This window comes from Octopus sinensis, unplaced genomic scaffold, assembly GCF_006345805.1.
Source record: "Octopus sinensis unplaced genomic scaffold, ASM634580v1 Contig09729, whole genome shotgun sequence".
In the NCBI taxonomy this organism is placed as follows: Eukaryota; Metazoa; Mollusca; class Cephalopoda; order Octopoda; family Octopodidae; genus Octopus; species Octopus sinensis.
In genome coordinates this window covers 27,501-42,782 of record NW_021831879.1, presented here as the reverse complement: position 1 = coordinate 42,782, position 15,282 = coordinate 27,501, and the positions used below count along the sequence as shown (strand labels likewise).

Here is a 15,282-nt window from a genome sequence, read left to right as displayed (position 1 = left end):
CGTACAATAAAGAAATGCAAATCTTGGAAGAAAGAATTTGGGGGATAGTAAAAAATCTAGAATTTTATAAATACCCGAACAGGCATAATAATTGTCTTCAAAACTTAGACAAAAGAACTGAGAAAAACTGAAGGAATCATTGTACAATGTGACAAAACCATAAACTTATATAAATTAGATATAGAAACATATGATGTTTACTAGAGAAAGAAATCAAAAAAAAAATATAAAATAGTTCAAAATATACTTTAGAGAAAATAAATAAGTGTTATAAAGAAATAATGACGAATTATGAACTAGATAAAAAAACAGAACCCTACATGCCATTGCACCCAAGGATAACGCTAAAAGACCATAAAGATAATTTCTATGCAGACCCTAAAGTCCGATTAATATGTCCATGTAAGGCGGACCTAGGGAAATTAAGTAAATTAATATTAGATAAATATATAAACAAATTAAATAATTTAGGTTACCTAAAGTTATGGGGTAGTACAATGGAAACTTTACGATGGTTTAAAAATATAAAAAACAATAAGGAATATAATTTCATACAAATAGATATCGATAGTGACTGACTTTTGAATAGGAGGAAGCAAAGTGAAGGAAAACTGGAGCGTTTAATTGAAAGAGGTATGAGGCCATTGACTGACAGTTAGAAAGAGAATGACATAAACAAGAGAGTGTTAGAAACGGATAGAGGGAGAGACAGAGGGAAAGAAAAGGGTAGAGATTTAGAGACAGAGAGAGGCAGAGAAGTTGAGTTAAAGGGGAAGATAGAGATATAGTGAGGGTGAAAAATGGAGGGAAATGATTACGTAACGATATAAATATCTTAGATTTGAAACACATTTAAATGTAAGTCGCATAATTCATTGAAGACACTTGGAAACAATGAATGTGTTCGGTTTGACGGAATATGTTACGACATTCGTGCTTGGAGCAGTACTTCTGTTAGCTCTTTATCTGTAAGTATTGTGATTACTTTCCGATTTGTAATTACTGTCCGATTTTAAAACGCAACAAGTTTGACAGTCATTTACTCAAATGTTTTATCTGACAATTCTTTGTTTTACAACATCCAAGGAATTTCCAGAAATTTATCATTTCGATATAACAGAGCATACATATATAAAACAAATCATACCAATTTGCTCATATACATATATGCATATCGTTTCTATCGAAGATACGTCTCGCCTTCACCTTCGAAACGTAGAGTAGATGAAACCATGGCGACTGAAGAAGGGTTTTTTTCCTTGTGTTATTTGTCCTGTACTCTATTTTTGTTGTTGTTTAAGAAACATGTCCAGTTCCTTGGGTTTGTGTCTATGTTTTCGTTTCTCATTGAGTTCGATGTTTTTTGGTGTCCTGTACTCATATATGCGTGTATATATACATGTAGAGGTAGGTACGTACATATATGTATATATATGCATATGTTTTATTTATTAATATATATATATATATATATATATATATATAACTTATATAATTAGATATAGAAACATAGGATGTTTACTAGAGAAAGAAATCAATAAAAAAATATAAAATAGTTCAAAATAATACTTTAGAGAAAATAAATAAGTGTTATAAAGAAATAATGACGAATTATGAACTAGATAAAAAAAACAGAACCCTACATGCCATTGCACCCGAGGATAACGCTAGAAGACCATAAAGATAATTTCTATGCAGATCCTAAAGTCCGATTAATATGTCCATGTAAGGCGGACCTAGGGAAATTAAGTAAATTAATATTAGATAAATATATAAACAAATTAAATAATTTAGGTTACCTAAAGTTATGGGGTAGTACAATGGAAACTTTACGATGGTTTAAAAATATAAAAACCAATAAGGAATATAATTTCATACAAATAGATATCGATAATTATTATTCTTCCATAAATGAAATAGTGTTGAATAAGACCTTGATGTATGCTAAAAATAGAACAGGAATGACGATGGAGGAAATTAAGGTAGTCCAAATGGCAAGAAAAACACTCATTAAATGCAAAAATAAATTATGGGCTAGAAAGGACAGAAGGGAGTATTTTGATGTACCAATGGAAGCGCTAGATTCAGCACAGGTAACCGACCTAGTTGGGATATACGTGCTTTCTGAATTGAAATTAGAAAATTTAATAATAGAAGGGGGCTTATATAGGGATGATTTACTTTTAATAACAAAAAATTGTACAAGCAGAACTCTTGAAAATTATAAAATGAAATTATACAGGTTTTTTTTAAAAATTACGGGTTAGAAACTACTATATATAATGAACATTATAATGTAAATTTTTTAGATGCAAATTTGAATATTGCTTCAGCCTTTCCATAAACGTAATGAAAACCTAAGATACATAAATGCAGATAGTAATCAGCCCCTCGGTAAAAAAAAACGCTAATAGATCAGGTATATATAGATAACGTTTTATTATCATTTTGCACATTACTTAATCATCGGTATATTATTGTTATTTTATATTTAATATTTCTGTTATATGTAATGTTCTAGATGGTGTAATTTAATTGTTGATTTTGAATTGATAAACGGTGTTTTTTTCTAATTATATATATATATACAATTTTATATATATATACAAACACACACACACATATATATATCACCGTGATCACCGTGACCGACCAGGCTCTCAGATGTTGCTACACATCGCTTGTCACAATGCGCTTGGCATTGTTTTTTTAGCCTTCAAATGACGCCACCCCGCTGGCTATGTGAGCATTCATAAACTAAACGTACTTATGAATTTCATCGATAAATATATATATATGTAAGTATATATGTATGTATGTATTTATGTATGTATGTATGTATGTATTATGTGTGTATGTATGTATGTATGTGTGTGTGTATGAGTGTGTGCATTGCATTTATAAACTAATACGTACTTATGTATGACTAGAAAATGTATACTGCAGAGTTATTAGGTTTTATGTTGACAGTTAGAAGTGAAACGACTCGCGCATGAGATAAACGTGTTATATCTAGGTTAGTCAATAAGGTGGTTTATGACATACAGTGCTCCAATATGATCACAGTCAAATAACTGAAGCAAATGAAAGAATAAAAGAATATATGTATATATAAATATATGTGTTAGGTATAGTATCTTCCTGCTAAGTAACCCACCACTCAGAGCTAAGAGCCAGTGCATATACATATAGAGGAACACTAAATCAATTAAGATGTCATTTCTTTTTGTGTCAATTTTTCGCCCTGAAGAAATATTAACCTCGCAATTTTCAAAATGCAATTTTAATTTATGAATTTCTAATTTAAATGTGAGTGAATATGGAAACAATTGTAGGGAAGTGTAACTTGACAATATGTTAATAAATTGATGGTAATCTGATAAACCTTTCAATTTTCTTCTTTATCATATACTACATTTATTATACCTGTATATAGCGAATTGAAACAAACATCCATAAAAAATACCCAATTCTGTAATGTGCTTAATATTGGTACCTATTTAATAATAAACACCAACAGTACTACGTAAAACAGGACTCCTAAGTATTTCATCGATAAATAGAATTAAACCGGGGAAGCTTGGATGTAAGCATCCCTTTTAAGAAGAATCTATATTTTCACAATAACATATATATATATAGAGAGAATCGTTAGCACGCTGGGCGAAATGTTTAGCGGCATTTCGTCTGCCGTTACTTCTGATTTCAAATTCCGCCGAGGTGCACTTTTCTTTTAATCCTTTCGGGGCCGATAAATTAAGTACCCGTGAAACACTGAAGTCAATGTAATCGACACATCCAGTTCCCCAAAATGACTGCCCTTATAGTAAAATTTGAAACCATCATTATTATTATTATTATTATTATTATTATTATTATTATTATTATTATTATTATTATTATTATTATTATTATTAATGATTTCCGTTCATTATAACTTTATTTTAGCTGTCTTAGTCCCGGGCATCCTCCGGAGGCCATGAGTAGCAAGGGCTCTTTTGTTTTGCTATACGTGCTAAAATGATTCATTCCATTTTAGATGAAGAGTGCTTTCCGTAGTATATGGGCTGTACCCATCAAGGTTATTCTTTGTAGCTCACGGAGATTGGAGTTACCAGGAAGTTGCTTAATATACTTCTCAGCTCCCTTCTTTATCATTCCCAGTGCACCAATTACTACTGGTGTTATTGTAGTACTAAGCTTTATCATCATCATCATCATTATCATTATCATTTTCATTAACTTATTTCAATTCTGTTTCCATTTCTTGTCGAGTGTCTTCATGACACCTAGGGCAGAGAAACATATTGTATACATTAGTAGGCCATTAAAACAAGCACACCACATTGTTCATTTACAGAGGCATGTGATAGAGAAAAGGGGAAGACAGAGAGAAAGAGGAAACATAAAAACTAAAGAAATATACGAATAAAATAAAGTGGGAAAAAAGGAAAGAAAATTCAGTGACAATGCTTTTCTCAATACGTGTGACGTACCAGTCAAGACAACCTTTTGCACTTCCTGCATGGATGGTACAGATCATTCTTCAATAATTTTCAGTTCCGTTTTTGATCATTCCAAGTGTTCAATAAGTTTACATCCTTTTTGCTAATTAGGGAATATGCTGCTTTCTATTAAAAAACTATAGATATATTCAGTCAGGACAGATGTTAGCGTTTTATACATAGTTGTTAAGCAGGTTATGGGTCTATAAAATTTTTGGCTCATTTGTTTCTTCACTTTTTGGAAGCAAGAATGTTAAACCATTAACTAGCCAAGATGGCATCATACTAGGGTGTTGCAAAACATCGCTGTAAAGTACTGTTCGCAGTTCATGGCTCTCTGGGAAGGCACTCAACCAGAAGTTAGGAATTTTATCCTTTTCTGGAGACTTCCATTTGCTTGACCTCCTGAGAGCAGATCTTATATCTTCTACCTTGACACCCTCTCACTTTTGCTCCTCCAAGGAGTCCAAGTCTGTAGATATTCTATCAATGCAAGGGGTATTTTCGTTGTGTGTTTTTCTTCTGCCCAAATTTTATTTCAAAATCCCTGCACTTCTTTTGATAGTACAGACTTTACAGTAACTGGTGTTTTCCCTATCTTCCTGTAAAATGTTTTGGGGTTATTTTTGAACATGTCCTTGAATTTAACACGTTTTTCATACCTCTCTATGCGGGCAGCTTTAGTGCATGCCTTTTGCTTAATGGTTTCTATGGTGGCATCAATGTCAAGTATGGTTTTCATATATTTTGTCATTAATTTTCGGGTTTTTGCAGGTTTGGTAGTCTTGTCAAACTTAAGGCTTTTCAAACATTCTATGTCAGACCTAAGTAGCTTAATTTGGTGTTGGATACGCTCTTGCCAAGAAGGCTTTTTGTGGGAATGTTGCCGTTTTCTAATCTTTTCACCACATACAATCGTTGAGATTTTCGTGGATGCATAGTACAGGTGGTTGAGATCTGTGATATCAACATCATTAGCTGATAGTATATCCTTAAGTGCAAGGCGATTTTACCAATTATTTTCAGGTTTTGGTTAGAATTGCGGATATTTGGGAGAGTACGCTTCATCCATAGTGGTTTCTTTAATTTTCAGCCATTCAATCATGATTTTATTTTTTAGATCATTTAGTTCTGTTGGGCCAATATTTGTGTGACTTTCTTCATCTATTTGGTTTTCATCTGTCTTAGTGTTTAAGTTATTATTAGTGTTTATGTTATTATCTGTGTTTATTATTATTATCATTATTATTATTATTATTATTATTATTATTATTATTATTATTATTATTATTATTATTATTATTATTATTATTATTATTATTATTATTATTATTATTATTATTATTATCATTATTATTATTATTATAATTATTTTCTTAGATATGGAAGAAGACCATACTCATATTTCAAAGAACTTGGTATTCCCGGTCCCGAACCTATTTGTTATTTGGGAAACTTAAAAGAAATAGGAAAGCGGGTAAATTTATGTTAAATATCTTCTGAAACCGGAGTTTTTAAACTGAATTTTTTGTTTTCTTGTGATTTAAAATAAAATGAACTTACGAGCGTGTGTATTTGTGTCTGTGTTTGTGCACCATCGCCTGACTACTGATGTCGGTCTTTTTCTGTTCCCGTAGCCTAACGGTTCGCCATAAGAGACCCATAGAATAAATACCAGGCTGAAAATAAGAATAGCGAACGGTTTGACTAAAGCCATTGAAGCTATTACCTCAACATCGCTGCAATTCAATAAGTGAAACAAGCAAAACAGGCATTATGACCTATCTTATGAAAAAACAGTCATTATGACTCATCTTATGAAAAAACAGTCATTATGATCCATCTTATGAGAAAACAGGCATTATGACCTATCTTATGAAAAAACAGTCATTATGACCCATCTTATAAGAAAACAGGCATTATGACCCATCTTATGAGAAAACAGGCATTATGACCTATCTTATGAAAAAACAGTCATTATGACTCATCTTATGAAAAAACAGTCATTATGATCCATCTTATGAGAAAACAGGCATTATGACCTATCTTATGAAAAAACAGTCATTATGACTCATCTTATGAAAAAACAGTCATTATGACCCCTCTTATGAGAAAACAGGCATTATGACCTATCTTATGAAAAAACAGTCATTATGACCCATCTTATGAGAAAACAGGCATTATGACCTATCTTATGAGAAAACAGTCATTATGACCCATCTTATGAGAAAACAGTCATTATGACCCATCTTATGAAAAAACATTCATTATGACCCATCTTATGAGAAAACAGGCATTATGACCTATCTTATGAAAGTAACCCTTTATTTCAAAAATCTCTTATCCCGGCTATCACTGGAGTGATCATCAGAGGTACAAGTGACGTTGGTTTTAATTCGTCAAAAATACGGAATTGCAATGGGAATGAAAGCAGCTCCAGTTCTTGCGAATCTAATAATGGGTTATTTTGAATTCATCGTATATGAAGTATAACTGCAAAAATATGGATATCCATGTCACCATTATATAAGAGAGAACTGGAAAGATGCCTGGATGACTGCTTTATCATTTAGAAGGATACCATTGATAAACTTTTAGAATTCAACTCAATACTAAATGACATAAACCCTAACATTCAATTCACAATGGAATATAGCAAAGAACAGCTTCCTTTTTTTTTGGATATTATGATAAAAAGTCTACAACCAATTATAGCTGACATCTATCATAGACCATCGGACACAAAGCAATATCTCCTGTTTAGGTCATGCCACCCGAAACATCAAAATAAATATCCCCTTTAATTTAGTGAACAATATTCTGAAAAACAAATTCATCAAATGCAAAAAGCAGTCACCTGCGAAGGCCAGTCAGGGTCCTCTGTCCAGAACAGAATCCCTCCTTCAGCCTTCCTTTTAACCTTCTTAATGTAGTTTTCTATTGTCCCTCCCTAATGGAAGAGGACCACAAACTCCTCCGCCACAGCATGGGAGGGACCTACAGTATCCACCTTTAGTGGCACAACTCCCACCGAAGGTTCTTCGGGACACGCCGGCAGTGAGTCACAACCCACCGGTAATGTTCCGCTTTCTTTTTTCTTTTTTTTCATGAGCCACGGGAGGGTGGTGTTGCTTCGCTTTGTCCAGCTGATCCTCCCCACTCCGCAGCTTCGGATCTGAGGGAGCAGGGTGCGGTATCTTTATCAACTGCTCCAGGACCTTATTTTGGTCCTGAGGGCAGTTCTTTTTAATATGGCCCGGCTCCAGGCACAGGTGACACTTGGGGAGCGTCGCTGAAGCATCACCGGATACCTAGACCCGGCCATTTAAAAAGGAAGAAGAAAAGAAAAATAAACAGTTCAATAAAGGGTTCCAAGATGAAAGATAGAATAAGAGAGCAACAGTTCAACGCACAGAAAAAAATCTTTGGCCACACGGTACTCCCAGCCTTCACTTGAAACTGGAACAAAGCTCCTCACGGTTGTTGAAAATTATTCCAAAAATATTTCACAAAGTTATTCTTCAGCAGGAAGAATTTGAGAACAACACTATTCTTAAAGTAAGTTTGGAGGCGGGATACGCCCCCAAACAACAATCCTCACAATTAAGTGAGTAAAACAAAATGCTTTACTGCAGGCAGACCAAAGCCCAGAATCCAGTGAGGACTTCTTGCTTGTACAAAAAATAATTATCACAAACAACGAACCCCCACTGGACCCAAAAAGCAAAAGCCTTACATTACAGCAGAGTCGTTTTTACATTCAATTTTCGTCCGCTGCAAGCCAGCGAGATGACTTCAACGGTGCAATGAAGAAAACTGAACAACTGGAACCCGGAAGCAAGTTTCTTACCACACAACCACGCCTGTGTGAATACACTCACGATCGCGAGATATCGGTTTCAATTCCTAAACCGGGGCGTGGCGTTCTTGAGCAAAACACTTCATCTCACGTCGCTTTACGATCACTTTGACACCTGGCGTATAGTACACCGTTCACCGATATATATATCGGGAAAAGATTCGTTGAAAAGATTATTTCCCACGTTGTGAATTGTACTTAAAAATATAAAGTGAAGGAAAATGCACAGAATGTTTTTATATTTTTAATAACTATTTACATACACTAACGGTTTCACTTCAAACGTGTGATGATGTTTTTCATATCAGATCCGTCCAAATTCGGCTCCGTTGCTTCTAAATGTGGTCAGACAACCCTATGTAATCATATCACAGTTAAAACTTTTCTTGAACTTTATTTACTTCAATGAATAATTTCAAATTGAACTGTCGGGAATATTTAACTAAAATGTTTATATGTTATATTATTTCAGGGTAATGGGTATGCGTACAAACATTTCAGAGAAATATACGGCAATCTATATGGGTAAGGATGATTTTTTAACGTCTCAAATAAATATGCTGAGTGTAGCTGAATTGATTACTTTTTTTTTTACTACCCACAAGGGGCTAAACACAGAGAGGACAAACAAGGACAGACAAACGGATTAAGTCGATTACATCGAACCCAGTGCGTAACTAGTACTTATTTAATCGACCCTGAAAGGATGAAAGGCAAAGTCGACCTCGGCAGAATTTGAACTCAGAACGTAACGGCAGACGAAATACAGCTACGTATTTCGCCCGGCGTGCTAACGTTTCTGCCAGCTCTCCGCCTTATAGCTGAATAGATTACTAATAAACCTGAGGAAAGAGATGAACTCTGAAATTCAGTATAGTGGACTCCAGAAGAAAGGAGATATAATCTAATATATTTAAATCTACTCATCCAAGAAACTCGCTTTTAAACCACATGTTTCCGAGTTCCATTCCACTTGAGGAAAGACAGAAAATGTGTTACTCTTAATTTTCTAACTTGCTGATAAACAAAATACCTTGATCTTCATCTTATGTTCTTTCTTGATCTTTTTTCTTTTTATTTGTTGCCATTTTCATTCACAGACTCTTCTTTGGAAGATTGCCAATATGTGTTACAAGTGATCCGGAGTTTATCCAAGAAATTTTAGTCAAACAATTTTCAAATTTTACAAACCGAACTGTAAGTTGTGCATTATTTTTTAAGTATTGTTTTTCAAATATATTTTTGTAGAGGTTCAGTAGAGTTATCTCAGCTTGTTCCTTATTGATGCACAAAATCGTTACGTCATGACAAAACAACAAAAATATTGTTTTCTTGGGGTGAAAACTGAGAAAATTTAATACTTAGAATTACATGCAAAATAGAACATAGTGCAAAATTTCCAACCAACCAGGTTGTGGCTGGAAGAGCGAATTGAGGAAACTACTACAAAATTTATGTTCAGGGCGATACATTAATGAACTCCTTCGAGGGACCAGAATAAGGGAAGGAAGTAGGGGAGAAGTAGAAGGCGGGTAATAGAGAGCGAAGAGACACGAGGATACAGAACGCAGTCATTAAAAGATGAAACTCGAGGTTGTCAATGAAATTAACGTCGTATATAATAAAGATGATTTAAAATAAGTTTGAAGCAGACAACAAGAGTAACAAAAGAGATAACAAGGATGAAACAAACGCATGCACATATACACAGTTATACACACACACACACACACACCACACACACACACACACACACACACACACACACACACATACATACATACATACATACATACATACATACATACATACATACATACATACATACATACATACATACATACATACATACATACATACATACATACATACATACATACATACATACATACACTTATATGCACATGCAAAGATGTTGAGTTAATAGTAATTGAGTAAGTAACCAGAAGATGGATTTGGTATTAGTCTTTATTTAGTACAACAATCTGTTTCTTTATTACCCACAAGGGGCTAAACACAGAGGGGAGAAACAAGGACAGACAAACGGATTAAGTCGATTACATCGACCCCAATGCGTAACTGGTACTTAATTTATCGACCCCGAAAGGATGAAAGGCAAAGTCGACCTCGGCGGAATTTGAACACAGAACGTAACGGCAGACGAAATACGGCTACGTATTTCGCCCGGCTTGCTAACGGTTCTGCCAGCTCGCCGCCTTATTTAGTACAACAATCGTTTCGATCCATCCTGCTACTGTCCTTATGGGTGGGACTCAGCGTATCATGCATTGTATACATTTTGCAATCTGGGTCATAACAGGTACATCCATACATAAAGTTTTAATAAGTTACAGTGGAGGAATCCAGCAGTACACCACCAAACAGTCACCATAAATTTCATTCTGAAGAGCTCGGATTTAGGGAAAGTTTTCGGAGGGATTGCTGAAAAGTTCCTGGCTTTAAGGATGTCGTGAAAATTCTGGTCGGAAATCCAACCTTCTGAGACCCAACCTTCAGAAGTTAGAAAACCTGAAGGACCGCGGCAATAAATGAGTGAATCTTAGAGGAAAATATGTTAACTCAGAGTGTAGGATCCCACTCAAGACGAAAACCCCTCGGTAATATTTTTCGGTTATTTTTCGTGTTTTTTTCCTTTCTACTTGTTTCAGTCATTAAACTGTAGCCATGATGTAGCACCGCATTGAAGAATTTTTGGTCGAATTCATGACCTCTGATATATACGTGCAATATCCAAACATTTTCTCAAAAATGTGAAAAAGGAAAAAAAAAAAATTGGGGTGGAATTAAAATTTTAGAATGCTGATTTTTTTGCAGTTGATACATTCAAGTAAAGATTCTTCAAGGCAGAGCCCCAGCATGGCCGCAGTCTAATGACTGAAACAAGTAAAGAAGAGAAAAAAACGAAAAACAAAAACGAAAATATAACCGGATGGGGTTGTCCTAGGGGGATTTTGTCAAGATCCTGTTGAATAAAATCGTAATTAACTGATCATGTATTTTCTTTTACTCAAAGCCAGGAACTTTTCATCACACCCTTGTATTGTATTTGAGAAAGAAAAGAACTGGTGTATCTTGTATGGTTTGTTCAATCTAAGCAGAACATATACTAAACAACAAAAGCAACACCCATTATAATATATATTATAAAATATAAATGTTAATCTTCCCTTTAATTATCGGTCTTCAGGTACTTTTCGGAGATGAAATCAGTCAACTCACTCTTCCTCTGACTAAGGATGATCACTGGAAATATCTCCGGACTGTGTTGACTCCTACTTTTACCTCCCATCAAATGAGAAGGGTGAGTATATACTTTAAGGGTATTTGTGATATATTAAACAAGTTGTTCATAATTTTTTTTTTTTGCGTATGGACACTTTTATTCCTATTTTAAAATACTGGACTTCCATAACCATTCCATAACACCCCATTCCACCTTCTCCACATCCACACCACTATTATTGACGTTTTTAAACTCGTTCCGTTAACATGTACAGAAAGAAATAACCATGTATAGAAAAAATCCTAGTACTATATAAAATTGAATATAATTAGGAATCGTATGAAGAAAATTAAGATAGTTTTTCTATTCTAGAAGTATAAGCAATTTGTTGGTCATAAATCGTTAGACCAAAATATTATATGGTACCCCAAGATACCATATAATCTTAACACCAAAATATTATATGAACCCCACAACCGATATATGCACTTCGATTGAGAAGCACTGTCTTAAACGAATAATCTATTGGGTTGTCAGATTAATTCGTTGTATATATTTGGAACTCCGTCATATATCTAAAAAGAGGTATAGTTTATTCAGATTTCAAAAAACGATAAACTCAAGTTGAAGAGGAAGAATAGAGTTACACTCTACCCTGCTACACACACACACACAAACTTAAACACTATGACAAAAATATTTCGCACTTTCATTCAAATAACTTTGGAAAGAATTAAATTAAAATAAAATGGGAAAAAAACGGACGAATTTATCTGATAAGCCAACATATAAAGTATAGTGAAGATTAAATTTAGCAGATGAAATCATAATAATCTGAGAACGAGAAGACGTGTGGTGTTGTCCCCAAACTGTTGCTAAAATTAATTAATACTGGCTGATACAGTTTACTCCCTCTTTTACTACTCTTTCACTTGTTTCAGTCATTTGACTGCGGCCATGCTGGAGCACCGCCTTTAGTCGAGCAAATCGACCCCGGGACTTATTCTTTGTAAGCCCAGTACTTATTCTATCGGTCTCTTTTTTGCCGAACCGCTAAGTGACGGGGACGTAAACACACTAGCATCGGTTGTCAAGCAATGCTAGGGGGACAAACACAGACACACAAACACAGACACACAAACACAGACACACAAACACAGACACACAAACACACACACACACATATATATACATATATACGACAGGCTTCTTTCAGTTTCCGTCTACCAAATCCACTCACAAGGCTTTGGTCGGCCCGAGGCTATAGCAGAATGCACTTGCCCAAGGTGCCACACAGTGGAACTGAACCCGGAACCATGTGGTTGGTTAGCAAGCTACTTACCACACAGCCACTCCTGCGAATAATTATCGAATAATTTACGATACTTGTAATAAACATAAAGGTGTTTATAAGCCTTTTAAAACACACAAAAACCGTTTGATTCATTTCAACATTTAAATTTGATTTGTCAAAATATTTTGGTTGCTCTGAAACCGCGACATGTTCATTAACAAAATTTCCTGCTGTACGAAATTTTGTACGTTCTGGGTTCAAATATCGCCTTGGTCGACTTTGCCTTTCTTCCTTTCGGGGTCGATAAAATAAGTACAGATGAATCCTGCGGTCGATCTAATCGAATTACCTCCTTCCCCAAAATTGCTGGCCTTGTGCCAAAACTTGAAACTAATATTTCCTTGCGTTCATTGGCTGCCTTTCAAACTACTGTCCTCTTCTCTTGCTTACAGTACAGGCTGCTGTAATAATGCTAAGAGATTCGAAGAATGAGGAGACTAAACGTTTTTAGGTATAACTGTTGAGTAAATGACTGACCGAGTGATACTGAATATATAAGTTACAACTTGTTCCTTAAAATACTTTTCTATGTTGATTATAGATGAATACAATGATCCAAACATATGCTAATATACTGGTTGAAAAATTTGGAAATCTGGCTGACAATGGAGAAATCAGAGAAGTTAAAACGTACATAAGTATATCACATAATTCTTTTCCTGAATAAAACATTTCGTTCAGTATCAGAAAAGAAAATTGTTAGACAACACCCTACATGAACTGACTGGGAACACGACTCGCAATGAAAGCAGTGATTCACACATGCACACATGCACACACACACACACACACACACACACACACACACACCACACACACACATACATGCGCGCGCACATGTCGTGTTGCATGCACGTTCAAATCTTTATATATAAAAGAGAGGTTGTGTGCTGTTTGTCTCCTACGATTTAGATTCCTAACTACTCCCATATTTTGCGGTGCAGTTTAACCAAAACCGGGTATCTTATAGTCGTGATTCATATCGAGCCCTTCTGGGTATTAGCGCGCGTCTACGATGAGTCTACGATTTAAGAAAAAATTACCATCAATTTTTCCCATTTTCAATGCATTTTTGGCATATATAAGGGAAGTAGCTCTCTAAAAGTTTATTAAATCTCAGAACGTAAAAAGCTACAGTAACACCCACCCCCCTTGTGGTTAGCCATATTGAGATGGCTATTATACTTTACATCTCTAAAAATGCTTATATAGTTATTTCCCTTACAAACCCGAGCAACGCCGGGCGATACTGCTAGTATAGCATAAAGCTATTAGTAGCTCTTTCGGTTGAGTCTTTAAATTGATATATATATATATATTTACTCCCTCCCCCCAATAATAAGGAGCATTATCATTATACAACATGCAATAATAAGGAGCATTATAATAAGGAGCATTATAAAACATGCAAACGAAATTTATTATTAAAAAGTGAGTACTTTTTCTCTTAACTGTTGTTCAGATAGACCAGATTTTTCTCTTAACTGTAGGACCAGATTTTATGAGAATTTAAGTCCCAAAACAAGACAAAAGAGACATTTGTGATAGATAAATCGTAGATATTTCAAAGAGAATTTTTACTGCGCCGTCATGTCAGTGAACAGGTCGCGGTCTCAAAGCGACGAAAATATTTTGACAAATTAAATTTAAATGTTGAAGTGAATCTAACGGTTTTTTGTGTGTTTCTTAAATGGCTTATAAACACCTTCCACACTGCAACATAATATAGTCTTATCAGAATTTAAGTTCCAAAACAAGACAATAAAGACAGGTATTTGTGACAGATAAATCGTAAATATTTTAAAGAGAATTTTACAGCACCCATATAACTGCTTTATTTCTTTCTTTCGACTTAGAGCTTACTTCAACGGCTGGTCTTTTCATAGTTCTCTAATGTAAAACTTCTACTGCAAGTGCAGGTTTCGACAGGTGCGAATATTGTAATTTAATTTAGATGGAGTTCGTTCATAGCAGTTGTTGATTCAAATATAGAAATCTTTTGACAGATAATAATAATAGGCATAGATAAACTGATTCCCTATATATGGCCCCACTTATTTTATCTATGTTGTCTAGCTCCCTTCTCCTCCTTCTTCTTCTTCTTCTTCTTCTTCTCCTCCTCCCCCTCCTCCTCCTCCTTCTTCTTCTTCGTCTCCTCCTCCTCCTTCTTCTTCTTCTTCTTCTTCTTCTTCTTTTCTTCTTCTCCACCTCCTTCTTCTTCTCTCTTCTCTCTTCTTCTTCTTCTTTTTCTTCTTCTCCACCTCCTCCTTCTTCTTCTCTCTTCTCTCTTCTTCTTCTTCTTCTTCTCCACCTCCTCCTT

The 15,282-nt window shown here is 34.8% G+C and overlaps 1 protein-coding gene across 1 annotated transcript in view; it reads left to right on the top strand.

Annotated features, from left to right (window-relative positions):
* The first annotated feature begins 775 nt into the window (after positions 1-775).
* Positions 776-15,282, top strand: part of LOC115228176 (cytochrome P450 3A15-like) — a 35,846-nt gene continuing 21,339 nt past the window's right edge. The window contains exons 1-6 of the mRNA XM_036498866.1: positions 776-968; positions 5,886-5,982; positions 8,837-8,889; positions 9,465-9,561; positions 11,573-11,686; positions 13,504-13,592. Of these exons, the coding sequence (XP_036354759.1) occupies positions 895-968; positions 5,886-5,982; positions 8,837-8,889; positions 9,465-9,561; positions 11,573-11,686; positions 13,504-13,592 (524 nt within the window). The 5' untranslated portion in view covers positions 776-894. The remainder of the gene's footprint in view (positions 969-5,885; positions 5,983-8,836; positions 8,890-9,464; positions 9,562-11,572; positions 11,687-13,503; positions 13,593-15,282) is intronic.